General features: G+C 46.4%; 4 protein-coding genes across 7 annotated transcripts; 1 reads left to right on the forward strand and 3 right to left on the reverse strand.

Annotated features, from left to right (window-relative positions):
• Positions 1 to 3,399: 3,399 nt before the first annotated feature.
• LOC4800753 (uncharacterized) lies at positions 3,400 to 5,965 on the reverse strand. 4 transcript variants are annotated; one of them, XM_015183151.2, is made up of 2 exons: positions 5,746 to 5,965; positions 3,400 to 3,726 (listed from the first exon to the last, which is right to left on the reverse strand). In XM_015183151.2, the coding sequence occupies exon 2, from the start codon at positions 3,722 to 3,724 to the stop codon at positions 3,482 to 3,484; it is 243 nt and encodes an 80-aa protein (XP_015038637.2). In that variant the 5' UTR covers positions 3,725 to 3,726; positions 5,746 to 5,965; the 3' UTR covers positions 3,400 to 3,481. The 4 variants fall into 4 exon arrangements, with proteins under 4 accessions (XP_015038637.2, XP_001357969.2, XP_033232473.1 ...); XM_001357932.4 differs by lacking the exon at positions 5,746 to 5,965 and adding an exon at positions 3,831 to 3,919; XM_033376582.1 differs by lacking the exon at positions 5,746 to 5,965 and adding an exon at positions 3,831 to 3,919 and having other exon boundaries at positions 3,400 to 3,749.
• Positions 4,076 to 4,512, reverse strand: LOC6896901 (uncharacterized). The gene has a single exon (XM_002137052.3). The coding sequence runs from the start codon at positions 4,458 to 4,460 to the stop codon at positions 4,146 to 4,148; it is 315 nt and encodes a 104-aa protein (XP_002137088.2). The 5' UTR covers positions 4,461 to 4,512; the 3' UTR covers positions 4,076 to 4,145.
• Positions 5,966 to 7,136: 1,171 nt separating the features above from the next.
• On the reverse strand, positions 7,137 to 8,129 carry LOC4800754 (uncharacterized). The gene is made up of 2 exons (XM_001357933.4): positions 7,644 to 8,129; positions 7,137 to 7,579 (listed from the first exon to the last, which is right to left on the reverse strand). The coding sequence occupies exons 1-2, from the start codon at positions 7,666 to 7,668 to the stop codon at positions 7,251 to 7,253; spliced, it is 354 nt and encodes a 117-aa protein (XP_001357970.3). The 5' UTR covers positions 7,669 to 8,129; the 3' UTR covers positions 7,137 to 7,250.
• Positions 8,130 to 9,849: 1,720 nt separating this feature from the next.
• GckIII (Germinal centre kinase III) lies at positions 9,850 to 12,221 on the forward strand. Its single transcript, XM_001357934.4, has one exon. It carries the CDS (start codon positions 10,007 to 10,009, stop codon positions 11,909 to 11,911), a length of 1,905 nt encoding a protein of 634 aa, XP_001357971.3. The 5' UTR covers positions 9,850 to 10,006; the 3' UTR covers positions 11,912 to 12,221.
• Positions 12,222 to 12,307: the final 86 nt, after the last annotated feature.

Below are 12,307 nucleotides of genomic sequence, written 5' to 3' on the forward strand. Positions count from 1 at the left end.
TACTGCGCCGTTGAATTTATATTTGCACTTAAAAAGAGGAGCAACAAGAAGAGTTACAAGAGGCGCAAATAGAGGGGGAGGAGCAGGAGCATCAGAGGCATCAGGAGTCGCTGGAACAGGAACAGGAAGTACAACGACGACAGCTACAACAATAACCACAGCCAGGCACCACTTTTCAGAGAGAGGGAGAGAGGGTAAAGTTTGTTTGGCTTATTTTTTGGTTACAAATCAAATCCAAAATCGCATTAAAATTGCATGCAGCGGAAAAATTGTGCACCCAAGTCGAGGAGTGGCATGCGAAAGGAGCCGCAAAACCAGCACCGCGTAACCAAAACCAGAAGCCTGCCACAATAAGGACTTGGAGTGGCACTGTAGCAGGAGGAGGAGGAGGTGGGAGCTCTGGTGGTGAAGTGGTTCCTGCTGCTGCTGTTGCTCCTGCCGCTGTTGTTGTGTGAGACATTTTGTTTGGCGGGGGGAGGGGTTTTGCGGCTCTTCAATTGAATTTTTGCGAGACGAAATCACTTCAACGCCTTCGATTTCAATTTCCGCCACATTTCAAATTTGAATTCTGTTATTGCATTTTGCCCTATTTCTCACTCGTTGCTGTTGTTGTTATTGTTGTTGTTCGCCCTCCTTTTTGTGTTGCTTTTGCGGTTGAGGGTCGCTTTGGAGGTGTTTTCATGGGGACAAATTTGATTTCGTTTGTTATTTGTATCCCCAAAAATGTGGAAACTCTGTTGGGAGCAAGGTGAAGATATTGATCGGTAAATGTCTTTCATTGAATGAGGAGACAAATTCTAAATTGTCTATGCAGCTGATTAACTTTGGCCGCAGAGGGTAATTGGAATTGGATCTCTGCGACGACAAGGCAGAAGAAAGAGCTAAAGCTGTTCCATATTAAAATCTTAATACGAGTACAGTGGATATTGGCCATTCTGACCATTCTCTGGGTGAACGTTTAACACCCAGAGAAAAAAAAAATCCGAGTTCCGAGTTGCCCCGAGAGTAAATTTCTAAAAAAAATTACACATACGTTTTACCAATAATATACAAATATTTGATCGGAATATATTTCACATTTAATTCATTCATTTATAAATTAAATATATTCCCTACAAATGTAATATCAAATATTTATTTTAAATTGTTTTATATTTAGATTAAATTATATGAATGCTATCGAAAGCTAATAATTTTCATATTCCTTAAACTCTGCCTAGGCCTCGTTCCTTCTGCTGTGCTTATCCTTTTGGCATTGGCTTTGATATTGCAGTTCTCTTCCTTTCCTGCCTTTCCTTTCCACTCGTTTGCTTTCCTTCGTTGCCTGTGTGCTTTGATTGCTCCATGATTGGACACGCACATGGGTCGGGACTGGGGTTTCTCTCTCATTTAGCGGTGCCTCTGGTCTCAGGTTGCGTAAGAGAACACCTTATGGCCATTGCATGGCCATGCTGGTCTTTGGGTCTTTGGATCCAGGGGAAGCCGCAAGTTAAACAGCCCGTGTCCATGCCTACAGCCCCTGATCCGGGGCTTTGATGGCCGCCTATTCCATTACGGCTACTGTTCCTAGTGCTCCTCTTTCTGTTGCTCCCCATACTGCTACTGCTCTTCCTGCTGCTGCTGCTACTCTTGTTTTGTTTGCCGTCACTCGAGGATGTCTGGCCGGATGGCAGGCTGCTGCTGTTGGCGCTGCTGTTGTAATGGTGCGGCATCAATATCTCATTTGTATAACATATCGCAGTCAATATGAGACACGTGTATAAGTATCTAGTTTACTTTGGCTGTGTGTGGGCATACGATGGGGTTTCAGATTGGGTTTGGGGGCGTGTGGCATGTATCTTGTGTCGTGTATCGGGCCTGGAACGTCGTCGACGTAGACTGTGTGCGGCCCGTTGCATGTCATTGTAATGGTATCATGCTGTAACAGATTTCTGTTTACCTTGATTTACATATGCATATATGTATGGATATATCCATGGATGTGTTTGGAGGGGCCCCACATAGAAAGAGAGGGGGACAAGCCACAACAGCGCTGCTCACTCCAACGTCGTTGCACGTAAATGGAAAAGAAAACACTTAAGCATGCACTTAGTCCTTGCGCCTTGCCTCTCACTCCGTGTCGATGGCGATGTCGTTGCATGGGCGTGAATAAGCACATGTGTGTATCTAAGGGTGTGATTGCGGTCGTGTGTGTGTCTGTGTGTGTTGGGGGTGTATCTATGTATGTGTGCTACCAACTGCGATTTATGCAAATTTGTTTGGCTGCTGAGCCAACCCAGGCTGTCGACTTTTTGTTAACAGTTTCTGTTGTTCTTCCCTTTGTGTGTTGCCTCCGCCCCATGCCCCATGCTCTATACCCCAGTCCCCATTGCCCATTGCCCCTGCTGCTACCACTCCCTGCCATTTGTGCCACCCACTAAGCAAATAAAGTTATTTGCATGCGCAAGTAAATCGATTTGTGTATATCAAATTGTGGGGCTTCAAACAGTAAAAAAAAAAACACAAAACGAAACGAAAAGAAAAGAAAAGAGGAGCCCCCGCACACACAAACACAAAGCTGAAATTCAAACAAAAACTCGTAGATTGTGCTGCTTTGCCACAGCTGTGTGTTGCCACAGTGTTGCAACAACAGCAATAGCTTTACACAACAACAACAACAACAACAACAAGTAATCTGGCACGGATTTCTATATTGATTGTACGCAATACTCGTACTCTCCCATGAACCAGATCGTAACATATCATTTTATTTGGCAATTTCATAATTTACCTATAATTCCCGTTTAATATGAGACACAAAACGCATAATTTTAAATTATATTTGCATCCCCCAACAAGGGGGCAGAAAGGGTCAACTGAAGTGGTTACTTTCTGATATAAATTGGTAAAATTTGAGTATTTATTGAGGACTCAAACCAATTTATTCAAATGCCACAAAATAGTGTGCACGGGAAGGTTCTGTAACATTCGGTGGCACAAATGGCGATGGCTAATTACAAATTATTAAAAGCTAGCACCAGAAGTTAAGTCCATGGGGCTCATGGATGCTCCAGCGCCATAGTGCCGGCATTGGCAATGGCAATGGCAGTGGCAATGGCAATGGCCATCATGTCAATTTACCAAATTGCGCAAACAAACAGTGTCCAATGGGAGGTGGACACCGCAGAGTGGTGCTCCTCCACCTCCGGCGTGTGTGCCTCCATCGGTGGCAAAGTCCTCACGCACTCTTCGTAATTGTTGCACGTATGGCCCGGACAAACGCAAATCCTTGCCGGCATCAACATGCTGTGCCCTGTCGCCTGTTCACATGCACCATGCCCCATGCCCCATGCTCCACAGGGGCCTTCTGTGGCACCAAAGCGGCTTATGTCCACCCACCCCCAGCAATCGGCCTGTGCATAAATTAGCCCACACTCCCTCGTCGCGGAAAGCGCTTTTTAATTATATTTTCGACAATTTGTTTCAATACATGCGCCATGTTTTATTTGCGTGGCTTTGTGGGCGGCTCCTGCGGCTCCGTCCACTGCCAATCCTTCCACGACACACACCGTTGCGCCTTGTCGTAGTACAGCTCATTGGCGGGGCAGCGTTTCAGCTTTGCCGCCTGCTCCGGCTCCTGGCCGCACTGCCAGTAGGCCGTGGGGTCCCAGTAGTGGCGATAGGACTTCTTCAGCTCTGCCGGGATGCGACAGCCCGGCTCGCCATTGTAGTCCCGCTCAGACATGGCTGGAAAGAGGAGAAGCGAGATGCTAAAGTCTTGAGAAATTGGTAAAGAAATGTGAGATGTTGAAGAAAGAAATGTGTGGGGTAACCGTATAGGTTCTTCTCACTTTGAATGTTCTTGCTATTGATGCTTCCAACTGATACTATCTAGATTGCTCTGATGTAAAGACTGACTGTATGGCAACAAGGTGTCATTACAACTAAACGGCTAGATCCCAGAGATACAGATCTACAGATAAGCAAATCGCCTCAGCTGTTATTACTTATCAAGAACACAGAATACGATAAGATGTTATTGCAACCCTATGAGGCATGTACCCGTACTTTCTGCAAATATTACTATAATACCCGGTTTGCTTTTTGCAACATCATTTTATTCATTTCAGATTCATTATCATATTGTTTTCTGGATCTGTGCAGTCCTAGGCCGTGGCTAGGGGCTCGCTGGGAGGCAGGGCTGTGGGCGACCAGTACCACTCGGACCAGGGAACGCAGGCCTTGACCGCATCCAGCCATGCAGAGGGTTTGGGGCAAGCGGCCAGTGTGGCGGGAACATCCTTAGTGGTGCAGATCCAGTAGGCGTTCTTCAGATAGAAATGGGGATACGTGGCCACCGTGATTTCCAGATCGGTCTGGCAGCCTGGCTGTCCCGTGGGCTTCTGGCCCACAGAAGCTCCACTGCTGAGGCTGCCCAGGCAAAGGACGAAGAAGAGGGTGAATAAATGCAGGAAGTTCATCTTGGCTTTCGAGTTCGGGTTCGAGGTTTTCCTTGGACTGACCTATGCTAATCACTGGCCCCCTCTTTTATACGCTCTTAGGCCGAGTGTTATCTTATCGAGCGGAACTGAGGTGCGATGCTGTGGCGGCGATAAGACCGCCCAGAATCGGGTTTTACAGGCCAGGCCCGCTTTCTGCTTGCAATTTGGCAGGCAGTTTATGGCGCTGTTTGTTTGCCCACCGCTCAAGCGATTGTTGTTTCTTCCGGCCAAGTGCGGTCCAGGCCGAGATCCAGGTGCGGAGCTCCTTTGCCCACTAATTCCACCCTCTTTGGGTTCCCGCTTGCCTGCTTGCATATTCATGACATCAACGGCAGCTGTAAATTATTTTCCGAGAGATAGCCAGACATGGGCATGGGCAGGCCGCAAACAGCGTTCCACAGCCGCTGTCCATGGCACTGCCTCTGCTAATTAATTCAAAACACTGCCTCAAAGGCATTTTTGGGGCTGGGCCAACAAATTTCACCTGACTCAACGGCCGCGGCGGCTGGCTTTGGTAGCGCCTTAAGGCATATTAGGCCCTCTTGTGCCCCTTGAGTAATTGCCGCTGCACTGCACTATGTTGCGGCTGCAGTCGCACTGGCAGTGGACGTCGCAGTCGCAGTCGCAGTCGAGCCTTGTTCCGGCTCTTCCTGGTTGGGGCATGGGTATGGCATCCCTTTTGCCTTTGTTGCTCATTTTGTGCTCATTCGGCTTTTGTTAGTTTTGGGCCATAAATTAAATCGGGTTATTAATGTCTGCCATTAAATGAAGCTACGTAGCGGACTGGCTGGATGGCTTCCTCGCTGGATGGCTGGCTGGCTGGCTGGCTGCTTGGCTGTAAAATCCTTGTCCTTGTCCCTGGCCCTGTCGCTGTCCTTGTCGTAAAACTGGTACTGCCTCTTTCTCACACTCTCCATCCAACTCTCTCTAAAGTGATTTATGGGAATTCGTGCGGCATTTGTAAGTATTTTGTAAGTATTTTGAGATTGCCAGAAACTTTACTCAGGTTGAGATTTCTGCCACTCCTCTTAAAACTCCTTCTTCTTCCATTTTAAAGCTGAACTCCTGCCACGCTACCATCAGATCTCTTTAGATCCCATTATAACCATTTATATATATCAATCTCCTACACTGCCACTTCCATTCGCTACTATATACATTGTTTCCCGAGAGAAGCGACAAAAAAGAGCAGCCTTCCTTCCAATGCAATTAAATATATTGCGTATACGTCACGTATGCTAAAATTTCATTTCACAATTTTTACCAGCGGTCTCTTGTCAGAGTATTTCCTCCTCGCCTCGCCTCTCTTCTCTTCTCCTCTGCAGCTGGGGTGGAAAATTTTTTTACATGCAAATATTTTGTTGGATCCGCACGCACCGAGGGTTTGGGGGGGGGCGGGAAAATCGAAAAATAAAATTGCGATTGAAACGTATTTTTTGCCGCTTATTGATGTGCTCGCCGGCCTGACAAAGCGTTTTGACTGACAACTGCGAAACGAAATAAAATGCTGCCATTCTCACAAAGTGTGTACGTACTACGTATGTACTGCCGGACGGATCCGGGCGAATCAAAAATAGTGCAACTTATTGCGGCAGGGCGAGAGTCTGCCAACTGTTGACTGGGCCATGCGGGTGGGGGCCACGGATGGGGCTTGTGTCTGTCTCTGTGTCTGTGGCTGACAAGCGCGGCATATTGATTTATGACAAATGCTTTGGCGTCAACCGAAAACAGTTTTCCAGCTCCCGCCACCCCCCCAGACAGGTTGAGGGGCGTGACCTTAACTGCTGTCAGATGAAACACGTTAACAATTGGAATTGTAATTGCATCTGGCCCATCATCAGATCGTATAAATATTATTTTTGGTTGCTGCTGGAAAACCGCTGAGAGAAAATGGTGGGGAGATCATACATAAATGGAACTTTGAGCGAAAAAACGCACTGGGAGAAAAAGGAAGGGTAAAACACTGAGAGAAAAGAAAAGAGCCAAGCGGATGATTAAAGTTGATCCACAATACTAGGGGAACTGGTATAAAGGGTAGGTAGGCGTTCCCTAACATACCCACGAAGAGCAATGAGAAAAATGGTTTAATCAAATCACAAAAATGATTCACAGCCGGAGGTCACTCATAAAGGAGAGATGAATAAGATTCACATAAACTAACGAAAATAAAAATAAAATTAATGCATAAAAATGATTCACAGAAGCAGATCAAAAGATATCTCTATCATACATAAGTAGGGTATAAGATAAGTCCCATTGAGCCCAGAGATATGTACATATATCCACTTATCGTTTTCTCGAATCTTGCGCTTGACATTGCGAATGATAAGGGGATGGGAAGGGTAATGTAGGGGGCCTGTAGAATATTCCGACACTTGAGCATGAGGTGCGAACCTAATTATGAGCAGTGCACAGAGCATCGCTGTGCCAAAGTAAACAGATTAATTTGCACATTTCTCAAACAGTGCAGACGCGACAGAGAGTACGATAAAATATATATCGTAGTGTATTTTGCCAGATGGAAGCACTTCTCACGCCACAAACTGTGTACACTCGTATTGTTCTCTTCTGAAGACATAAAAATATATTTTTAAACGCCCTGTAGTTGATATCACTTTCAACGTTTCTTCCGTTCGTCTCCATAAAACTGCGGTATAGGTTTCATGCACATTTAATTAATTTAAGGAGATGCAAAAATACACAACAAATCTTAAGAATGATATTCATTTGGTCCAGCATGCACAGATTATTTGTTTAGTGTATCATTTCTTATTTTGTCCATTGGCATACTTCCCATCCGGGCGGACGACTGACAGGCTCCAAGCAGGGCTGCCACACCCATGCGATCCAGGGGACACAGGCGTTGCGATCCTGATCGAAGGCCATGTTGGGGCGGCAATATTTGAGCTTCGCCGGGTTGCCCAGGGCGTAGCATTGCCAGAACTTGGTGGGATCGATGCAGTGCCGCTGTGCCATTCCAATCTCTGCCGGGTGTTGGCATCCCGGCTCGTGGGTGTCGATGCACTGTGCAGGCGTCTGGCGGGGAAGCTGCAGGAGCAACAGGAGCCCCAGGAAGGAGGCGAGCAGCCAGAAGGGAGCTAATCAGAGGGAAAAGTCTTAAGATTTGAGGATGGCGGCTCATTGGGATGGACGTCCACTTACTCGTACTCGTGCCTTGCGGTGGCATTGTGGCGGTGGCGGTGGCAATGATGCGGCTGCAGCGCCTGACGGAGGCATTTATAGGCCCACCTCGCCATCGTTCTGGCTCAAGTGGAAGTGGTTATCCTTATCGCGATTGATTCGGGTTCGATGTGCCGCCCGAGGTTGCGGCTTGTGTGATTGCCACTCGGAAATGTTTGCCCCCGCACTTGAGGGGCATTCGCAGTCAGGGACTGAGCTGCCAGAGAAATGGCAGACAGAAGATGTCCGACAAAAGGGGGTTTAAGCCCGCGTCAACCCCCATCCATATCAGGAAAACAGAACAAAGCAGCTTCCTCTTTCGTTGGCTCTCTTTCTACTTCGTTGGCCAAATTCGCTGGACATGCCAAATGCATTTCCGACCGGACCGACACAATCGCACAATCCGAGAGAGGGCCAAGAAATACTAAAAGTCATGGCTTGTTTGCGTTGGCATTGGCATTGACAGGGCCAACAAATAAATAAAATAATCAGACCCTTGCTAAGGAAAGGTTTGTTGCCATGGGTAATGGGTGCAACAGTTGGTGGGTATTTATTTTTTTAATATACCTATAAGAGTAAATCATTTTTGATAAAATTACCTTTATTTCATATTACTTTAATTTAGAATTTCAAATTCAAATACACGACAGTGATACCCATCATTCCCTAACTGACAGCAACTTCTATTAACAGACCAGCCACTGTTAACGCGTAACGTGCTGTTTGGCGCAGCAGCTGTTTGCACAGAACTAGTTCGATAATAGCCTTTCAGCAATTGTGTTTCTCTAAAACCCTTTTTTATGCAAAATCCAATAAAAGCAAGTATTTCGAATAGGCCAATCATGTATAGAATTGATTCATCAATCGTACAAAATCGAGTGGGCATGGCTAAATGTTACATATAGATAGTATTATTCAACGGAACAAAGAATATGAGGAATTGGTCGTTTTTTTGAATCGAATTTGAATTCGCCGCAGTTCGCCGCAGTTCGCTTTAGCAACAATGAGTCCCATTCCATACACAAACATGTTGCTAACATACCCTAGGGGAAATGGATGTTATATATACAAGCCTATACAAGCGTTATGTCTTCAAATTCCAGCGACATTGAAACTGTTTTTTGGTTGAACTATGCTTAAACCTTGTTTAGTCAAAATACAATTAAAGCATGGACTAAAAACTGGCCAGTTAAGTAGAAAATTGATTCATTAATCGTATAAAATTATGTGGGCATAGATAACGGCCCGGTTGACAACACTTAAATCCTTGTCGCTCACATTCAAAAAAGTTCGATTTGGCGCGCACCTCTCGGTATTTTTTGAAATGAGACCGTATATTTCGGTGCTGTTCTGAGGGTCATACTGTAAAAATACTGGTTTTCGCCGCGCTCCCATGGTATTTTTGTCAATTTCATCAATCTATTAATTTAATTTTCAATGTTATATAGAAATCCAATAAATGCAAGTATTTTGAATAGGCCAATCATGTATAGATTTGATTCATCTTTCGTATAAAATTGAGTGGGCATGGCTAAATGTTCCATATAGATAGTATTATTCAACGGAACAAAGAATTGGTTGTTTTTTGAATCGAATTTGAATTCGCCGCAGTTCGCCGCAGTTTCGCTTTAGCAACAATGAGTCTCGTTCCATACACAAACATGTTGCTAATTCCATGCACACATACCCTGGGGGAAATGAATGTTATAGAATTGTGAATACGTTTGTCTTCCCAGGCTCAGTAGGTATCAGGATCGACATTAATATATACAAGATACTAATAAGTGTCTAAAGAATATCAATTTGAAAAAAGGTCTTAATAAATTACGTTTGATCTTTATATAAAATTAACGAAATAGGGTATACAAAGGTCTATACACGCATCACGTCTTTAAATACCAGCAACATTGCGACTGTTTTTTGTGTTGAACTATTTTGCTTAAACCTTGTTTTAGTCAAAATACAATAAAAGCAAGGAATAAAAACTAACCAATTGTGTAGAAAATTGATTCATCAATCGTATAAAATTATGTGGGCATGGCTAAATGTTCCATATAGCTGGTAATATTCGACGGAATATCAAAAACGAGGAATACGTATAGTAGAACTTGAGTATATTTGAAGTATATTTTGTAAACCAGACGGTATATTTTGGTATATTTCTGAGGGTCGAAATCGATATCACTGTCACTGTCATCTTATCACTGTTTGCTCACCACTAAGTAGAAAATCTTGGATTAAAACGAAAAAATTATTTGTCAGTGCCCCAAAAGCAACGCCAGTAGAAAATCGCCGTCAGCCCCAGCCCCCAAGGTCCACGAAAGGCGACCCAAGCAAGCGCAACCATGTCCTGGACAGAGAAAGTCGATCCGGAGCTAATTTTCACAAAACAGGAGCGCATAGGCAAGGGCTCGTTCGGTGAGGTCTTCAAAGGCATCGACAATCGCACCCAGCAGGTGGTGGCCATAAAGATAATCGATTTGGAGGAGGCCGAGGATGAGATCGACGACATCCAGCAGGAGATCATGGTGTTGTCGCAGTGCGACTCGCCCTACGTGACCAAGTACTATGGGTCCTTCCTGAAGGGCACCAAGCTATGGATCATCATGGAGTACCTGGGTGGCGGCTCCGCCTTGGATCTGATGAAGGCTGGCTCCTTCGAGGAGATGCACATCGGGATCATACTGAGGGAGGTCCTCAAGGGTCTCGACTACTTGCACTCGGAGAGAAAGCTGCATCGAGATATCAAGGCAGCCAATGTTCTATTGAGCGAGCAGGGGGACGTGAAGCTGGCTGACTTCGGAGTGGCTGGCCAGCTGACAAACACCACCTCGAAGAGGAACACTTTTGTGGGCACGCCGTTCTGGATGGCCCCCGAGGTGATTAAGCAATCGCAGTACGATTCGAAGGCCGACATCTGGTCGCTTGGAATCACTGCGATTGAGCTGGCCAAAGGCGAACCGCCCAACTCTGAGCTGCATCCGATGCGCGTCCTCTTCCTCATACCCAAGAACAATCCGCCCCAGCTGACTGGCAACTACACCAAGTCGTTCAAGGACTTTGTCGAGGCCTGCCTCAACAAGGACCCAGAGAACCGACCCACGGCCAAGGAGTTGCTCAAGTATCCGTTTATCAAGAAGGCCAAGAAGAACGCCTACCTGATCGATCTGATCGATCGCTTCAAGAAGTGGAAGGTCTCTAAGGGCGACGAGAGCGAGACGGAGTCCGAGAACTCCGACTCGGACTCGGATGCCAAGCAGGGCGGCAGCAGCCAGGACGAGCCCTGGATCATGACCGTCAAGGGACTGCACATCAACAGTGCGCCGCGAGCGGGCGTCAACAGCTTCCAGCTGCAGGAGCACGAGCTGACTATGCAGAAGCTGATGCAGACCACGCAATCCCCGGCCGGTAACAATTCCGTCGTCTCCTCGGTCTCTGTCATCTCTACATCCAACTCCAACGAAGCGTCGGCGGCTACAGTGTCTGCCTTGGCGCCCCAGGCGAACCACAATCACAGCCACAGCAGCCACAACAACAACAATAACTTGAGCAACAAACATGCCACGACCACGACTATGCTTAATGCTCCGCCACCGAGTTCTGCTGGAGTGACGGCATCGGGCGTGACCACTTCCTCCTCGGCCAACGAACTAATCCAGAAGCGGGCCAGCTCCAAGCCAGAGTTGCGTCAGTCGCGTTCCGCGGCTCCTTTGGATCAGGTGGAGGAGCGTCGTGCGTCTCTGGGACTGCCCATGGCTGCTGTCGAGCAGCAGCATCAACACCATCAACAGCAGCAGCACCACCATCAGCAGCAGCAGCAGCAGCAGCAACAACAGCAACAGCAGCAGCAGCGTCGCAGCAGCCAACGTGAATCATTCCATGCAACAAACGCCAGCAGCGGCAGCAGCAACAACAGCAACAACATCAACGAAGAGCATCCCTCTTCCAATCATGTGAAACAGCAGCCAACGGGCCAGCGCATAATCCACACGAACAGTGCCTGTCTGAACAACTTCCTCTTCCCCGTACTGAGCGACATCCAGAGGAAGTACTCTGGCGGCAACACCAGCAAGAACATGGGCGTCGGCAGCGACATCGGGGACCTTAAGTCCGTGTTCGAGCTGGCCGAACGGTCCAGCCCTGGAGTGAGTGATCTGTTTATGAAGGAGCTTATCCATATGCTCGTGCCGGGCTACTCGGAGACGCGCATTAACAATATCATGGACCGCGCCATACGCAACCGCAAGTAGGGGCCGTCCAACGGCCTGGCCAACCAATTCCAAACTACCAACCTATATATATATATAAAATTATTAACACAACCAACCCGACACGAACAGAAAAACAACAAAAGAAGAGAAAGAAGAAAAACAGCAGAAATAGACATGTATTTTATTCCGACATTTAGTGGCCAATGGAGCATCAACAGGAGATATGTATATGTATTTCAATTGAACAGTTATTTAAGCATACAATATGTATTTCGTTTGTTTATCTGCAATATTAATCTAATGTAAAACATATATAACTGCAAAATAAAAACGACAGAAAAAAATGATTCAAAACTCCCGCCAAGCCACCTCGGACTTGACATGTCTGGTAACACTTTTCCAGTTGTCATATACTGGATTTCCAAACATTCTGGT

This window comes from Drosophila pseudoobscura, chromosome 2 (assembly GCF_009870125.1).
Source record: "Drosophila pseudoobscura strain MV-25-SWS-2005 chromosome 2, UCI_Dpse_MV25, whole genome shotgun sequence".
Taxonomy (NCBI): domain Eukaryota; kingdom Metazoa; phylum Arthropoda; class Insecta; order Diptera; family Drosophilidae; genus Drosophila; species Drosophila pseudoobscura.